Source organism: Poecilia formosa, unplaced genomic scaffold, assembly GCF_000485575.1.
Source record: "Poecilia formosa unplaced genomic scaffold, Poecilia_formosa-5.1.2 Scaffold80, whole genome shotgun sequence".
Classification (NCBI taxonomy): domain Eukaryota; kingdom Metazoa; phylum Chordata; class Actinopteri; order Cyprinodontiformes; family Poeciliidae; genus Poecilia; species Poecilia formosa.
This window is the reverse complement of record NW_006800019.1, coordinates 1544337-1560997: the sequence shown is the minus strand read 5'-3', so window position 1 is coordinate 1560997 and position 16661 is coordinate 1544337. Positions and strand designations below refer to the sequence as shown.

Here is a 16661-nt window from a genome sequence, read left to right as displayed (position 1 = left end):
GAAACTGTCAGAGAAACTATTGGTTTTGATACTCTAACAAAGCAGCAGCTAAAAATGTGGTTGCCACACCATTTCTTGTCTTGTCATCTATGTCGCTTTATTGAAACCTATGTTTTGTGCAGAACTAAATGTGAGAAAATTAGGTAGATTTTGTTGGAACATCAAATCCTGTCAGGCCTGTGTTTTACTGCATTTGGACATTTTACCTTTTATATTCAAGGGTTCAATACTCTGAGTGCTCCCCAGAGGTTATATAATTAGTTGTTGAATTCACCAGAAAGGTGGTCATGCTGTCAGTTTCACTTTCATTTCCAAGTACCTAACATATCGAAGTGAGTGAATCTTCAGCAACATCTGCATAGGGAGCCATAATATAAATATGTTATTGTTGGGTTATCTCTGCAATAATGATTATCAGTTGCATAAATTCTGCAGCACGGTACACTAAGTGGCACACATGGTAGATGAAAGTAGCAGGGCTCATATCCTTGGGTAAAAGTGTTGCTTCACACTATCATTGTGTTCACATTGTGAAACAACAATGTAAGCCATCGTTTTTCTTTTATGCAAAACTGAAAAGCAACAATTATTCCTACTACTCCCACAATAATGTAACATTAATTATTACCATAAAAATAGTGTTAACCTCTGAAATCTTTATTTTATGACATAGACTTACAAAAACAATCCAGAATAAGCACCTATTAAATTTAGTAGCAGTTTAGTGCACAGTATATAACCCAGCTTTCTGTTCTCCTATTTATTGAGGAACATAAGTTTAACATGCTGGTACTGGCTGGGTATTTAGTCCAGCTGTCTACTCTGCAGTCAGCTCCTTATTAGACATGCTCTTATATTGCCAAACCTAGATATTTAAAATGCAGACGTAAAAGATGTTCCTCCTGTAGTTTTTATGCCATGGCTGTGTTTTGCAACCAGAAAAATAAAGTTAAAACATCAATCATATTTAAAAAAAATATAGTATTATTTCAGTACGTTGATTGGCAATGGCAGCAACAGGTGTGGGAGGGTAGCCGCAATATTAATCGATGCTTCATACAGCTGAAGAATACTCAGGAGTTTTAACATATAGAATCAGTGTAACAAGACATTTTACAGACTTTGAACCTAACATTTTAAAGGCCTGTATGTATCTTGGCACCAGTGATCAGTACATGTCTAGTCTACAGGCAGAACTGCAATAAGCTTATCCAAACTGACCAAAAATGCACTGATTATCTCTCTTGGCTGATGCCAGATAATTATGTTTATGAGTATTTTGTTTGTTTATTAGATCTCCACTACAAATGTCTAGTCACTCCGACACAGTTCAACAGTCACTCTTTGTATGAATTATTCACACTCAACTGGCCCCTAGATCGTCCTCCATTTTTAATGGTTGCAGTTGCAATCCACTGACTGCAGCTCTCTGTTGACTAATGGAGCTGTTTGACACAATTTATGTCACAAAAGGCTGATAAACGTGCTGGATGGTTGATTAGGGTAGCTCATTAAAAATCCCTTCTGAAATTCATTTCTTCAACTTTACAAAGACTTTTTGTTTAATTACATACAATCATTGTACACAATCACCTCTGTTCATTTTTTCTTTTGGCTTTTGGAAAGACTTGTAGGAAAGGAACATTATTAAATGCACATGCTTTCATGTATATGTGATGGTTAGAAAGTATCCCTGCAAAGAATGAGGATTTAAAAAAAAAAAAAAATCATAATTCAAATTTGTACTAGAAAGGCTTGCTTGAAACCTGGCTTACCTTAACTTCAGAGACGCAGATATATTTATAATTTAGGAATTCCATCTGGTGTGTATCTAAATATTAACAAATTGTTTCGTATTTGTCTTGCAGATTCACTTGAAGATCTTCAGAGAAAAAAATCTTCAGCTTTCAGAGGAGGTGTGAAAACCCCTGGATTAGTGTGCTGCTTGACAAACATGTCAATTCCTTTGGGTTCTGCTACACAAGTGGATTTTGACAAACATGTAGAAAAATTAGGATAAGGATACTGGAGACAAAAGCTATTCTTTAGTGCCTGCGCTGTCATCCTTATGAATTACTGAGTAGAATCTTAGAAAAAGACACAAATGACGAAAAAAGTAGACAAGAGGGGGAGAAAGTCTGCAATTTAAACCATCTGCAATCTGAATCACAGATAAAAAGCCTTTCAGAAAAAAGTGGTGACTGGCTGACCACAGAAAGAGAGAGAGACGGGGACTGACGGAGGAGCAAGGGTTTGGAGGAGGCGGCGAAGGAGGAGGTCTCGAAGGTTTGGGAAAGACCTTTCTCCATGGCTACAGACCCAGGAGAGCCCACAGGCACTGAGGACTCATCTGAGAAAGCTGATGGAAAGAAGGAGGAGGAGGACAAGCAGCGGGAGGTCAGGAGAGACCAACAGAGGGAGAGGACACCTAACACCTTTTTGGGCCTCCCCTCCTCCCAGGCTCAAATGGACACAGAGAAAGGAGGAGACGACAGAGGAGGAAATGGAGAAGCTGCCTTTCAGAAGCTTGGAGAGACTCCGGTCCTAGTCTCTATGCCTTCAGTTCCTGTCGATACTGGTCAAAAACGGCAGAGACGGGAAAAGCGCTTCTTCAGAAAGAGTGTGGAGATCTGTGATGCGGATGATGAGGTAGGCATGCCACCTGACGCTCCCCACAGTGCCCCGCACCTGGAGCTGCACTCCACAGATTCGGTCTTTGACAGTGCACAGCAGCAAGGGGCTGCTTCTTCCTGTGTAGCCTTGGGGCACGACCCCTCTCAGGGCTATGAGCCTGGAAAAGATGCTCCTCCATCTGCACCCACCCCGAGTGTGAGAGAGAGGGACCGTGAACAGGAGGAGGAAGCAGAGATGAAGGCAGTAGCCACTTCCCCTGGCGGAAGGTTTCTTAAGTTTGACATTGAACTGGGCAGAGGAGCCTTCAAGACTGTGTACAAAGGCCTTGACACAGAGACCTGGGTGGAAGTGGCTTGGTGTGAACTACAGGTAAGACAAAGTATTTTCTTGTTAATACAGACTGTCCATCAGGAGGTACAGCCACGCAAGGTGAATGCTAATGACAAGAAGAATGAAAAAGCTGTTGGTATGTTGTTGTTGGAATGTGTAAATTTTAGAAAAATTATTCCTGAATTGGCCCAAACTTTGTGAAGTGAAATTTCACGTGGAAAATCATTACAAATCTTCAGAGTGAGCTTTAATTTTCCTAATAGAAGTCAGTCAGTTAAGTCAATTATCATTAAGATCTCTAATCAAAAGCACTCTACAGTTGATATAAAAAGTAAAGTACTTTCTTTCTCTGGTGTGTTGTTGAAAAATGTTTTCGTACTACATGTTAGATGAAGGGCTGAGTGTTTGCGCAGTTGGTAGTGCAGGAAGAAGGTCCTGTGTTCAAATCCTGGTGTGAGGTCTTTCTACAGAAAACTAGCATGTTCTCTTTGTGCATGCATGGGGTCTATCCAGGTACTTTGGAATCCAACATGACCGTTGGGTTAATTGATCTCTCTCATTTGCCTTTAGGTGTATGTATGCATTTTTTTTTTTTATCTTATGTGTCTCTGAGTAACGTGATGGATTAGCAACCTGTGTTGTACCCTGCTGCCTCTCGCATAATGACCACTGGATGGATGGATGTTAAAAGGAAGCTCCGACAAAGATGGCTTTTCTGATTGCAGTTACAAGTGTTCAGTTTAGGGATGCACAATATGTCTGCACTAACATTGGTATCAGCAGGTAACAGCAATATTAGTATTGGCTATTGATATCGGTCCAAACTTTCATATTGGCACATCCCTAGTTCAGTTCCTTGAAAAGGTTCTTTCCTATGACATGATATGAATAACTTTGTTCTTTACAAAAGTGTGGTGTGCATTTACATGTGCTATACTGAGAAACACTCTGTAATATGTTTAAAGCCTGGGATATTGTTTTATAATCTGAGCCTGCTTTAAGCCTCTTTACAACTTCATTCCTGAGCTATCTGCTGTGTTCTCCTTGTTCCTTGTGATGCTGTTTGCCCCCTGTGTCACTAATAAACCTCTTTTATAGAATAGCTGTATTTATACTGCAATTAAAGCACTCAAAAATAATTTTCCTTCTAATGAGGTTATTTATGAAGGCAAGAATTTATTTAGAAAGTATCACAGTGAAGGAGGCACCCCATACATGTCAGAGTTTTAACAATTAGAATTTTGGGGGAAAATAAGTTTCATTTTTTGTTCTTGCATCAAACTATGCAGTCATTTTAGTTGGTCCATTACATAAAATCTCAGTTTAGTACAATAATGTTTATGGTTTTCAAATTGTGCAAACGTTTTAAGAGGTAGCATGTTTTAACCTACTGAGGGTATTGTAGTTTGTGAATGAAATTGTTTGCTATGCACAAACTTCATAGTGGGAGAAAATAATGAAGTGCAGTTTATATTACAATATTTTGTTATTCCCATAATTAATGCCATGTATGGTAAAAGACATGAATAAAACATGTGGTGGGAGATGGACTTTTCATCTTAGCCTCACAAAAGAACGCAGTGTTCTGGTAAGCCATTTGCCTTGACTGTTTGCTTTGTGAGCAAAATCAGTCATGTGTTTGGTTGAGAGCTAATTCCAAAACAAGAGCCTTGGCTAATCCTTAAGATCAGAGTCTGTCTATTGGACTAACAAGCAGCAGGCATGTCCCTGTATCACCTTTTCTGGTATTACTCTAACACCTACTGAATCAGCTTCATGTCAGTAGCAAGCCTCTGCTCTTTCAACATGTCTCCTGTCTGTCATATAGAACTGCTCAGCTTATAAAGATGTTATATTACTGCTATACTCAATAGGTTAGAATGTCATTCAAAATCACTTTTATTCCAATTAGTAAGTTAACTAAGTTAAACAAATTATGTAGATCAATTACACACACTGATTTTTTAAAAAAAGTTTTATTTCTGTTCATGTTGAAGATTCTACTCCTACAGTTAATGAAAACACAACATTTAAGATTTAAATATTACGTCAGACCAGTAGCAAACAAGCCTCAGTATTAAACAAGCCTCAATTTATTGGATATAACTGTATGCTTTCAACTAAACAGTAAATAACATCTGTGTTTACGAATATTCCTTTGGGTTTAACTTGTGAATGACGTTCAGTATGAGCTGGTAGCTTGTGGCAATTTGTTGCCAAACAGAATGCGTAAAAACATATAACTATATATCCAATCATTCATTCATCTGTACCCACTTGTCCTTGCATGGTCACAAGGGTCAAAACCAAAAACATGAATTAAATCATTCCAAGCATAATTCATAGATTTTTACCTGTAGCTCAACAGCTGGAGGAGAAGTAAAATATGAGTGTGAAAAACATAGAGGAGATGGTGAGTGGACAAATGAGCGTGAAAGTAAGAGAGGGAGATGATGAGCCAAACACGGGATTACAATGGCATCCCTCCCAGAAAGCAGCCATGTACCGAGTCCTAAGTTATCACATTCAGAGAGACCCTGACCACACTGTTGTGCGCATGCTTAAACAGACATTGCAAACAGTCACACGCCTATAGATGGATCCAGTTCCCATTCAATGCAACATTCTAGTTTCCCAGAACACATGATCTGTCCTTTTTAGTCTACCCTGCCAAAGCCGGTAAACAACTTTAATGTACAGAGGCTTTAAAGTGGACAAAAGTGCTCATTGATAATAACGTTATACATGGCTGTGATTTCAGCTATAGACGGTCTGTGTTGTAAGACTCAAATAACTTGTCCTCATAATAAAAATCTAGAGATGCACCATCAAATATTTTCTGGCCAATCACAATCTAATTGGAAAAGAAAAGTTGACCTAGTTGCTCTAGCAGCACCATTGTATGTTTTAATTAAACAATACATGTTGAATTGCTGACAAAAACAAAATTCACAATCTACATCATAATGCCCCAGCACTATGATTGGTCTGTGTGATGGTTCCAGTTTAGATGCAGTTAGGGTTATAGGATGAAAGACAACCTTTACAGTACTAACCCCACATTAGCTGATACTGTTAGTTTCCTCTGAGTTTTCAGCTTGGTAGCACAATAATCCTCCTTCCTCTTTGACCATAAATTTAGGGAACTAGGGTATTAGCTGTCCAAAAGCAGCTTGAAAAAGCTTTCTCATTATTTCACTTTCCCTAGGAAGTTTCACACCAAAAGGGCAGAGCTGTATATTTGCACCTGCTGTTTCCTGGATCTGTTTGTATGCAGTTTGCACATGTGTATCTTTCTGTGTGAGAGCTCTTGCCATCTAAATCAGTGACATACAGTCATTGAATTAGTTTGCCTGTCACTGTCCATTTCTCCTTCTCTGTCCCCCCTCCCTTCCTCTGTCTCCCGTTCACTTTTTTTGTCTGTTTGAATGAGCATGCGGAGTGATCCAGGGAGTTAATTACAGTGGGTGCCTGTCAGGCTGGAACAAAAACCCTGCACAGGCAGCATAACTCGGGCGGCAGAAACCAGACTGGTTCAACCCAGTCATCCCAGACTGGTCCAGCTAAGCTTCGCACTAGTGCAACAATCGGGACGGAAGTTTAACGGATGCCAACTTAGATATTTGGGAATTTGCAGCGTTCAAAATGTTGAACGTTTCCACATTTTGTCACTTTACAACCACGACCCTAACTGTATTTTAGTTTTATTGGGTTTGATATACCAACACAAAATTGTGGATAACATTGGTGCAGAAAAGTGATGAGTAGCTTACAAAAATATAAAACATAATCTTAAAATCATCACATTTTGTTTTCGATTGCTTCTCTTGACGTACAGTGATTCCATCAGCACTGACCAGCTTCCTTTTTATGGAGGTCATTAAAATACTCCCCGTAGTATGATGCTGCCATGCTGTGCAGAGCGCATTTGGACCAGATAGTTCAGTTTTAGCCTCAGGTAAGACACTGAAAGGCACTGACTGTGCTCAGTCGACACACAGTTCCACACTATGAAAGGGCTTACTACATTACGTCACTGTGTGTATAATATTTGAATCCTTTATTTCGGCGTGAAAAAGGAAGACTTGAGAAGTCATGTTTCCTTTGATAATTCAACAACAGTTGGGTTAGGCAAAATAAATAAAATACGATATTGCCATGTGACCAACAACAATAGAAGCTAACTCGGATAGATTATTGCTGAACTGAACAGACCATATTGGAATTGATCCAATGCAACAGGCCAGATGTAAGTTCATCCGGGTCACTGACAATCGGCAAGGATCCCTGGGGCTGTATTCTTCCACGAAGGCCTTTTATTACTTGGTTTGCAACCGAGATTCAATTGCTTGCCATTGTGTACTGCATGAATCACATAAAAACACCATTAACTGCACGGCCTTCTCTAAAATCAATAAGTCCGAGGTACTTACAATGCCCTAACTAATGTTTAAGGTAATCCACCAACAAAGTAGGAGCCTTGTCAGTCAGATTTTAATTGAAGTACTATTCCCTTTAGAGTTATAAGAAGAATTATTTCTAAACTTCTGGTTTGTGGTTTTAAACTGAGATGTTGTGTTTTTGAAGGATGCCAACAAAACTTCATATCCATTAACAGTGTATGAACCTATTTTTAAACATGAAGTTAATACCTTTGATTTTTCTTAGTAAGTGGCTTGTGGGTGTCTTAGAGCAAAGAATTGTTGAAGTTTGTAAAGCTGGTTAACAAATGAAGATCTTTAATCCAGCATGCAGGCCAGCCCTTACAGAGCAATCAATCTCGTTAGTCAGAGCTATTGTAGCTTACCGTAACTTAATCCCAGTCCTCCACCACCTTGTATTTTGAAACGCTGACACACTTACATGTGTGCTGTATTGCAACACATACACTGCAAGATACAGTTGTCACCCAGCTTAATATAAAATAAAATATATACAACTATCACCCTGATATCTGACAGTGATATAGTGTTTGCTAAAATAGAGGTTTTAGGGCCCGCATGCTTTGGTATTCATGACCTGAGCCTCTTAACATTCACCAAAAGCCATATCCTGTCCATTTACACGGGTGTTTTATGAGACTTGTTTATAACCTGTAGCTTGACCTTCTGCTCTGCCAGATGTCTGGTCTTAGTCTTACTGTAATGATTTGTAGTTCTACGATTTGCTGTAGCGTATATAACAACGAAATTGCAAGATTTGTTTTGGTCATGAAAATAACAACAGCACCACCCAAAAATACGTGGTAGCACACTACAATTAATATGAGCAGAATATTAATTACTACAGCAAAATAATGAGCTGTAGCACCACCTTATATAATGACAGTTTAAGAAAGCGGAGACGGCACGCTTTGTATACTCAGCTATGTCAAGGTAGGACCTTGTTGCCTTCAGAACTGCTAGCAGAAATAATTACTAAATGGTATACTGTTATAAACTCTGTATTGCCCCCAATTTGCACCCCTGTATTACAACATAATTAGTCTCATGCCCATGAGTACTGTACTGTAAATCATAATCTAAGGAAAACTGTTAGAAACATTTACAGACTAAAAAAAAGGGTTTTCTGTTTTATTGCTTAATGAAACTGAACAAAATCAGAAAATATTTTTTTATGTTAATCTCCCAGCCACCGGTCAGAGCTGATCCTGAAAATAACTAATCAACATTAGTCACTGAGTGATTGATGCATCAGTTTTGCATTTAGGGATATTGTGAGGATTTCTTAAGAGCTTGAGTATTTGAATGGAATGTTTTCTTGAGCTTTAATGTGAACTATTTTTTTTTTATTAATTAGCAAATATATGACAAAGGCACTTTTCATGAGATGAATATACAATGGATCCAAGTGGCTTTTAATAACAACGGAAAATATCGATGCAGACGGGATTACAATGCTCTAATTCTCCACTCCTTATAAGATATTCTGTTGCTACTGTAATAAAATATTCTTTCGATAATTAGTGAAACACTGAGTCAATCAGACAAATGTGCATTTGTCTTTTAGGTATTTATTGAGAAGATCAGAGTAAAAAGAAAAGCATTATTTCTCAAAGAGCAAGCCAGAGAGAGAAGAATGGGAAGAAGAGGAGGAAGAAGTGAAAATTAACACATACAATTCTCTGTAATATCTTCTTCAGTCACATACACAGCACCACCGATGTTGCTCCCTCCTTCAGGGAGTTTCTCTCAGTTTTTTCCCCATCTCTGGTTAATTTATACCTCTGTCCCTAAATCAAACCTGGTTCAAAGGAGTTTTGGTGTGGACAGGAGAAGAAAAACACCCCCCCTGAAACCTCTGTTATCAGTTCCGTAAGAGAAACACCTGCTCAAAAACCTTCGTTATTAGTTCATTCTTCCCAGTAAATAAGCCAAAGTTTATTCTGTCATAACACTACACACAACTTTAAATCAGCTTGTTTTCATTTTTCAATCCAATGCACATTTCTCGCAATGTTACGTTGTGAAATGCATTTTAGGTTGTTGACATGTAAAATATGTCAACAGTTGTGTGTTTTCATTGCCCTCTGAAGGCATTCGATGCTGTTTTGAGGTTTTGTTCCCTGTCAAAGTAACATAAGAGGAGTTGAGGAAGTTGTCACAGTTCTTCGCCATGCACAACAAATAAGCAGTGGAAGCAATCTGTAAACCCACAGCTGCGTTCTCACTACACCGGCCCGGAGGCATTTGACACAATTGTCTTGTTGAGTTGGAATGAGTTCATAGCTTACATCTTTTAGTATTATACTTTTGAAAATGTCTCGTGTTAAATATTTTCTCTGCTGATATGCGGCATTACATCTAAGTGTCCACCTGTAAACTGCAAATTGAGCCACAGAAAGTAGCTTTTTAGATTACTATATTCAGAAGAGAAACAGACAGGACTGCTTGGAACATATTCTTCCACAAATAACAAAGTCTGATTAAGATGCACCTTGCTCTGCACATACATCCAAGACATACATGGTTGAAAATACACCAACTGAATCTCACCAAGCCTTTGTAACACACACAGAAGGCAGACAACAAACACTCTCCTTCTATGTTTACAATCATAACAGATCCTTCTGCCTTTTTTCTCACATATCTTGCTTCTGAGTAATTATTTTTGCTAAATTACGGTTGTGTTGGAAGGCAGCTGTTAAGGACTCTTTTATACACATTTCTCAATTGATTACAGTTGGCTTGATTAAGAAAATAACATTTCGCTGTCCCAGCAGGATTTTCTCATCATTTGCTCATTTGCATTATTTACCTGGAGTTAGCAGAAATGTTACAAAGGACAAAAATGTTGTTTGTATAATCTGTCAAGAGAGGAGAACAAACACATTTTCACAACCTTTCATATTTATCATGGTGCAGTGATGACACACATGAAAATGAAAATACAGAAACGGTGACATTACAGAAACATAGTGAAGCAACACTGACTGGGCTGCATGAAATTCTGTGAACTGGCAGTTGTGCTCTTACTCAGGAAACATCTCTTGCATTCTCCATATATCTGGTCTTGACAATATACCTTAAGAGGGTTGCAAAATAAAAGGTTTATCTTCCAACAAAAGCATCCAGGCTTGGGTTAGATCTCTGAAAATCTGAGAGAAGGTGGTCAGACCGTATAAACACATTTGGTTGTTCCCACTGAACAAAAATTCAAACACACATTGAAATTAGTTTTGGAAGGCTAACATTAAGCTTCCTTAATTGCCTCCCCAAAGCCCTGACCTCAATCCGATTGAAAATGTATGTTTCATGATTAAAAGCAGGCTCCATGCCAGGAACCCAGCCAGTTTAAATGAGCACTACCTTTTTTTTTTTTTTTGATAAAAAAAATTACCAACACCCATGCATTTATTCCAAGTTAGGTTGGGGGTATTCATTCATGTTTGATCCTCTTAGAACCTCTTAGAATAAGAAAAGATTTTCAATAAATCCAAACTTTTGAAGCCAAATAATGTTTTTCAAATTAACTTGTATGGTGCATCAAGAAAGGAGCTGTTAAAATTCACCATTAATATCTGAAAATGTGTTCATACCCATTATGAGTGTAAACAAACATACTCTCTTTTAAAGATACAGCTCTGTTTTGCCATCTTAATAAATAAAGAGGCTTGCATAAAGTAAAACCTCAGTTTTTCTGAAGCAGTGTGTGTGTGTGCATCTGTGAATTGGTTTGTGTAGCATTGGCTCGTGTGAATCTGTCTAGACACAACTAAATAGATTCATGAAGACACTAAATGAACTCATTGTGACCTTTGCTGATCCCGAAGCTGTCTGACGTGACACTCAACAAGATGCAGTAGACGCTGAGGAGGCTGTAGACGGAGACGCACAACCAGGTTACCTTGTGTGACTCTGTGCCACACAGAGAGGGAGAGCGATGCTCCATATGAGGAGTGAGACAGAGGACAGAGGCAACAACAGAGGCAGAACTTCCTGTCAAAATCAAGAACGCTTTGTTCTCTAACACTTTTTTTTTGTTGCACTTGAGCTAGAAGGGTTTTACACAGATAACGTGCTGTACAAACCAATTAAAAAAGAGAAAACCTTTTGGGAAAGGTAGGAACATGCAGAAGTGAGTCTTAAGGGAACACCAGATAGTGATGTGCAGTGTCTTCTAAAAGCGTTCAAACTCATTAAATTTGATTCTGCTTGTGAGATGGACGGAATAAGAAAATTATAATAAATGGCTTCCTTCATTTTAAATTGCTTTGGATCTATTCTATTTCTCTAGAAATAGAAGAAAACATGTAAGCTTTAGAAAGCTTAAATGTTTTCTAATTAATAGTCTCCTTGGCATGTTTTGCTAGATTTACTGTTATGTCATACTCTACATTTTCACAATAGATTTAAAAGTGCTCTGTAAGATGCCTCAGCTTGGGATATTGTTCTATAACCTATCTGTACTTTAAACGACAAAGTTCTCCTGGACCTGTCTGCTGTCCCTTGGTTCGCATGATGCTGTTTGTTCATTAATGGCCTCAAACAAATGGCTGTATTTACACAGAGATTAAATTACACACGTGTATACTGTTTTCGCTATATAATATGCAAGGAGACATAGACGATACTTTGTGCTGGTCTATAACAGGAAATAATAAAATTCATTCAAGTTTGTGGCTACAGTGACACAAAGTGAGAAAAAGTTATGAATACTATTTGATGTCATTTGTGAGCTATTGTATTTGTGCATTTCTTTTTTTCAGTTTGATCCACAATATAATTAGTGCTGAAGAAGCGTGACTTAATGTTGGACATAATGGTTATACGACGTGCCAAGCATTTTTTCCATCACACCGTAGTTCTGTGTTAAAAGGGGAGGGATGAGAGACTGTCTTCCCCAGTAGGATTTCCAGAAAAGGACACTGAACCAGTGCACAGGGAGGGAAGGAACAAATCCAAACACAAACGCTGCAGGGGCTGCAATGATGAGAACAAAAAAATATGGATAGGTACAGCCATCAAAGATTGTATTACATGATTATTTTATGTTTTTTTGCACATTTGCCCCCAAATTACCTGCAGGGTGCTATCTTTCTGATCGGTTTTGTTTAAAGCTAACAGCTCGGCATCATTGGAATTGATCAGTGGAAAGCCAGTGTTATGACGACTTCTATTTATGGCTTGTTTGAATGTGACAGGACAATAGCTGCCATCAGAGTTTCTTACTTTAAAGTTAGTCCCATTGTTTTGTCGTAAAGATTTCCTGCTTTTATTTTTCAACGTGTACCTGTTTTAAAGTATAAATTAATCACATGCTGACCCTATTTTATCAGTGGTCTTAAATAGTAACTCAGCAGATAAAATAACAGACTATACAGACTTGTATAGTTTGTTTGCTCACATAGCAGAAAATACTAGTCTTTAAAAATATATACCAGCTTAAAGGAGACATCCAAAATTTCTTCCACTGGATTGTAATTATATTTTTTTTCTTGCATCATCACAATCATATATCACAGTTTTGAAAAAAGCGTTTTTTGTTTGCAAGGATTTTATTTTTTCTTTGGCTCTGTATTGCTCCTTGTTAACAACAGCACAAACAAAGGGGTAAAGAAAAGATTCAAGCTCAGGTGGATTATGTAACAATAAAATGATTATTAGAAAAAAAATATGTTCACTCTAAATAGTCGCTGTGCTTGTGTTTAACGTGAAATGTGTCAGTGGCTATCTCTGTTTTCTAGAATGTTGCATGACTGTGAAATGGATTTCTGCAGCACTGGTTCTTTGTGCCATATGGGCAATGTGGTGCAGCTGCAGCATAAATGTGTTTTTAAAGCTACAGCTTGGGTGTTGCCTAAGGTTGGTTGCATTTCTATATTGCTAGCACCATCTAGTGGCATCAGGATTTATTGCACACTTAGTAGAAAACTTCAAGTAGCCTTGTGATGTTTTAAATTTCTGAATGGATTGTTTTTAAGTAACCTTTTATGATGGAACAAAATCAATGGAGCGGTCTACTTAGTGTTTTTGAACTGCAGTCCTGTAAATAAGCAGCCCATGTGACTACTCAGACCTTTTATGTCTGCATGTACCTTTTTACTGCAGGACCGTAAGCTGACCAAGGCGGAGCAGCAACGCTTCAAGGAGGAGGCAGAGATGTTGAAGGGTCTTCAACACCCCAACATAGTCCGCTTTTATGATTCCTGGGAATCTGTGCTGCGTGGAAAGAAGTGCATTGTACTGGTCACTGAGCTAATGACATCAGGAACACTTAAAACGTTAGTACAAAATCACCTTTCAGTTCATCAGGTTCAGATTTATTTATTTATTTACAACGGGGCCCGTTTCTATTAGTAAAAAGCTGCTGTAGGCCCGGAAATTAAATTATGCCAGATTATAGCATAAGGCTCATTATTGTTTGCTTCTTCCTTAGCAGGTTGATGTTAATATGTAACAGGAGTCAAACCACAAAATGCAAATACAAAGGATTGTAAATAATGAAACACACACAGCTTACACAGCATGACAGAACAGGTGAAGACCAGACTGGCACCAAAAGTGACCATGTGGAACACCTTTAACAAACTTAATATCCCTGTGTATTGCATCTCTTAAGCAAGACTGATGGACTAATACCCACAGAGCTATTGAACTCATAAAACAGACACAAAAGCCCAAGAAGTTATTGCACTTATAAAACATTATTATTGTCTCTTGGGTTATCATCTTTGTTAAAAGATGACTTTTAGATATCTTTGTAATAACAGCAAATCTGTTAATCGCAATAATATTTAAGAGTAATGTGGTTTTAATGTTTAAGCGTTTCTTTTTAGTAAGTGTCCTAATAGTTATGACAAAAACATAAATATTAAGGAAAACAAATACAACTTCAGCGGTATTTGCATTGTTTTGACCTTCGTGTTCCCAGTCTTGGCTGTCGATCGCTTTGTTCTTTTGGGTGACAGCATGCATTCTTTGTGCGCAGCTACCTTAAGCGCTTCAAGGTGATGAAACCCAAAGTCCTGAGAAGTTGGTGCAGACAAATCCTGAAGGGCCTTCACTTCCTCCACACCAGGACTCCACCGATTGTGCACCGGGACCTCAAGTGTGACAACATTTTCATAACAGGCCCCACGGGGTCAGTTAAGATAGGTGACCTGGGACTGGCTACTCTTATGAGGACCTCCTTTGCAAAAAGTGTCATAGGTAAGATATATAAGCTGACCAGGCATAACATTATGACTACTGACAGGTAATGTGGTAACGTCAGATTAAGATGCTACAGGACTATAATGGCATGTGATAAATTTATTGCAACTAATATTTTTATTTTAAAAATAGGACCATGCAGCCTTATTGCTTTTATAGCAGATATTTCCAACTCTTGTCTGAAAGAGCCACTGCCCAGCAACTTATAGATGAGTCCTTTTTTCAAAATACCTTTGTAGAATAAAAAGCTCATTATCAGGCCTCTAGAAAACTTATTGAGATGCTGGTGAGGTAATTCACCAATTTGATTCAAGTGTGTTGGAGAAGTAACTGGCAGGACAAACTGAGATCAATCAGTGGTCTCAGTTTGAGATCACTGATTGATTGTATCTGGTATTTGTCTTTGTGGCCTGTTTTTGATTTAGAGCTGCTTTCTTGCTTTAACAGGAACACCAGAATTCATGGCTCCAGAGATGTATGAAGAGCACTATGATGAATCAGTGGACGTCTATGCCTTTGGGATGTGTATGCTGGAGATGGCTACTTCAGAATACCCCTATTCTGAATGCCAAAATGCTGCTCAGATCTATCGCAAAGTCACAAGTGTAAGTGCCTTTAATGGAAATTTGCTGTCCTGGTCACTCTGATGACAAAGATTTTATTTCTAAAAATGTTAACTAACATTTAAGCATGAAAGAAACCCTTTAAAATGAAAATAAATAGTTAAAATCGCATTTTATTTACATTCATGCTTCTTCAGGGTATAAAACCAGCTAGCTTTGATAAAGTCAATGACCCAGAAATCAAGGAAATCATTGAAGGCTGCATTCGTCAGAACAAAAGCCAGAGGCAAGGAGGTTTTTGTTTTGATATCCGTAGTCTCTTATGTGCATTCGTTGATCACACTATTTTTGTTTCCTTCTTGACAGACTCTCTATCAGAGACCTCCTGAATCATGCGTTCTTTGCAGAGGATACAGGAGTAAGAGTGGAGCTGGCAGAAGAGGACAACGGTGCCCAGGATTGCCTGGCTCTCCGAATTTGGGTGGAAGACCCAAAGAAGTTGAAGGGGAAACACAAGGACAATGAGGCCATTGAGTTCACCTATGACTTGGAGAATGACATTGCTGAGGAAGTAGCTTTGGAAATGGTGAGATGTGTAAACAATTTATAAGTGATGATCTAATGGGCTGAAAAGAATTTAACCACAACTTTATGCTACAAAACTTGTATAGTTCTCCAAAAATAAATACCACTTACTTGAAGGCTAAATCTACCTGCAAAGACCACTTCTTGCCTGTTTGTCTCCCCCTCTCACTTTTCAAAGGTGAAATCAGGCTTCTTTCATGAGAGCGATGCGAAGGTGGTGGGAAAATCCATCCGGGATCGAGTGAATCTGATCAAAAAGTCAAGAGAGCGTCGGCAGCAGCAGCTTACTCATCAAGGCTTTGATGACAGAAGGGATTCTACCGTCACCTCTTATGTTTTTTCTTACCCTTCATGCCCATCCTCACTCATGGTTGGGGCAGCTGGACAAACAGGAGGTGGTGAAAGTGGAGCTGGAGGAGTAGTTCAGGAGTCTGAGGAGCTGCCTGAAGTTGACCAGCATGTCATGCAACAGCATATCCTCGGTGCGACAACCCTTAGCTTGCCAGGTAGAGTTGATCAAAAACTTGCTTCCTACAGTGCATTGGTAAAGTATTCATAAACTTAAAGTTTTTTTTTTTTTTACTTTTCGTGACATTGGAACCAAAACAAAAAAAACAGTTATTGTTCCCAGGAACACAGCAGACTGTGAGAGATAAAGTTGTGAAAAATTTTAAGGCAGAGTTAGGCTATGATGTCCCAAGGTTTGAATAGCTCACATTGTGCTGTTTAATCTATAATCTAAAATAGAAAGAGTATGGCACAGCTAAAAACTTACCAGGATATGTCCGTCCATCTAAAGGAGAAACCAAAAAACCCCTGAAAACCCTGGAAGAGCTCCAGCTCAAGTGAGAGAATCTGTTGACAGGACAACTTTCCAAATATTTGACTTTTATCA

General features: G+C 38.5%; 1 protein-coding gene across 6 annotated transcripts in view; it reads left to right on the top strand.

Moving 5' to 3' along the window:
- The window catches only part of wnk3 (WNK lysine deficient protein kinase 3), a 37910-nt gene that overhangs the window by 6073 nt on the left and 15176 nt on the right, over window positions 1-16661 (top strand). For all 6 annotated transcript variants that reach the window (XM_016673662.1, XM_016673663.1, XM_016673661.1 and 3 more), the window contains exons 2-8: window positions 1869-3003; window positions 13515-13687; window positions 14395-14615; window positions 15066-15223; window positions 15379-15467; window positions 15548-15767; window positions 15945-16272. In XM_016673662.1, coding sequence (XP_016529148.1) covers window positions 2308-3003; window positions 13515-13687; window positions 14395-14615; window positions 15066-15223; window positions 15379-15467; window positions 15548-15767; window positions 15945-16272 — 1885 coding nt within the window. In that variant the 5' untranslated portion in view covers window positions 1869-2307. The remainder of the gene's footprint in view (window positions 1-1868; window positions 3004-13514; window positions 13688-14394; window positions 14616-15065; window positions 15224-15378; window positions 15468-15547; window positions 15768-15944; window positions 16273-16661) is intronic.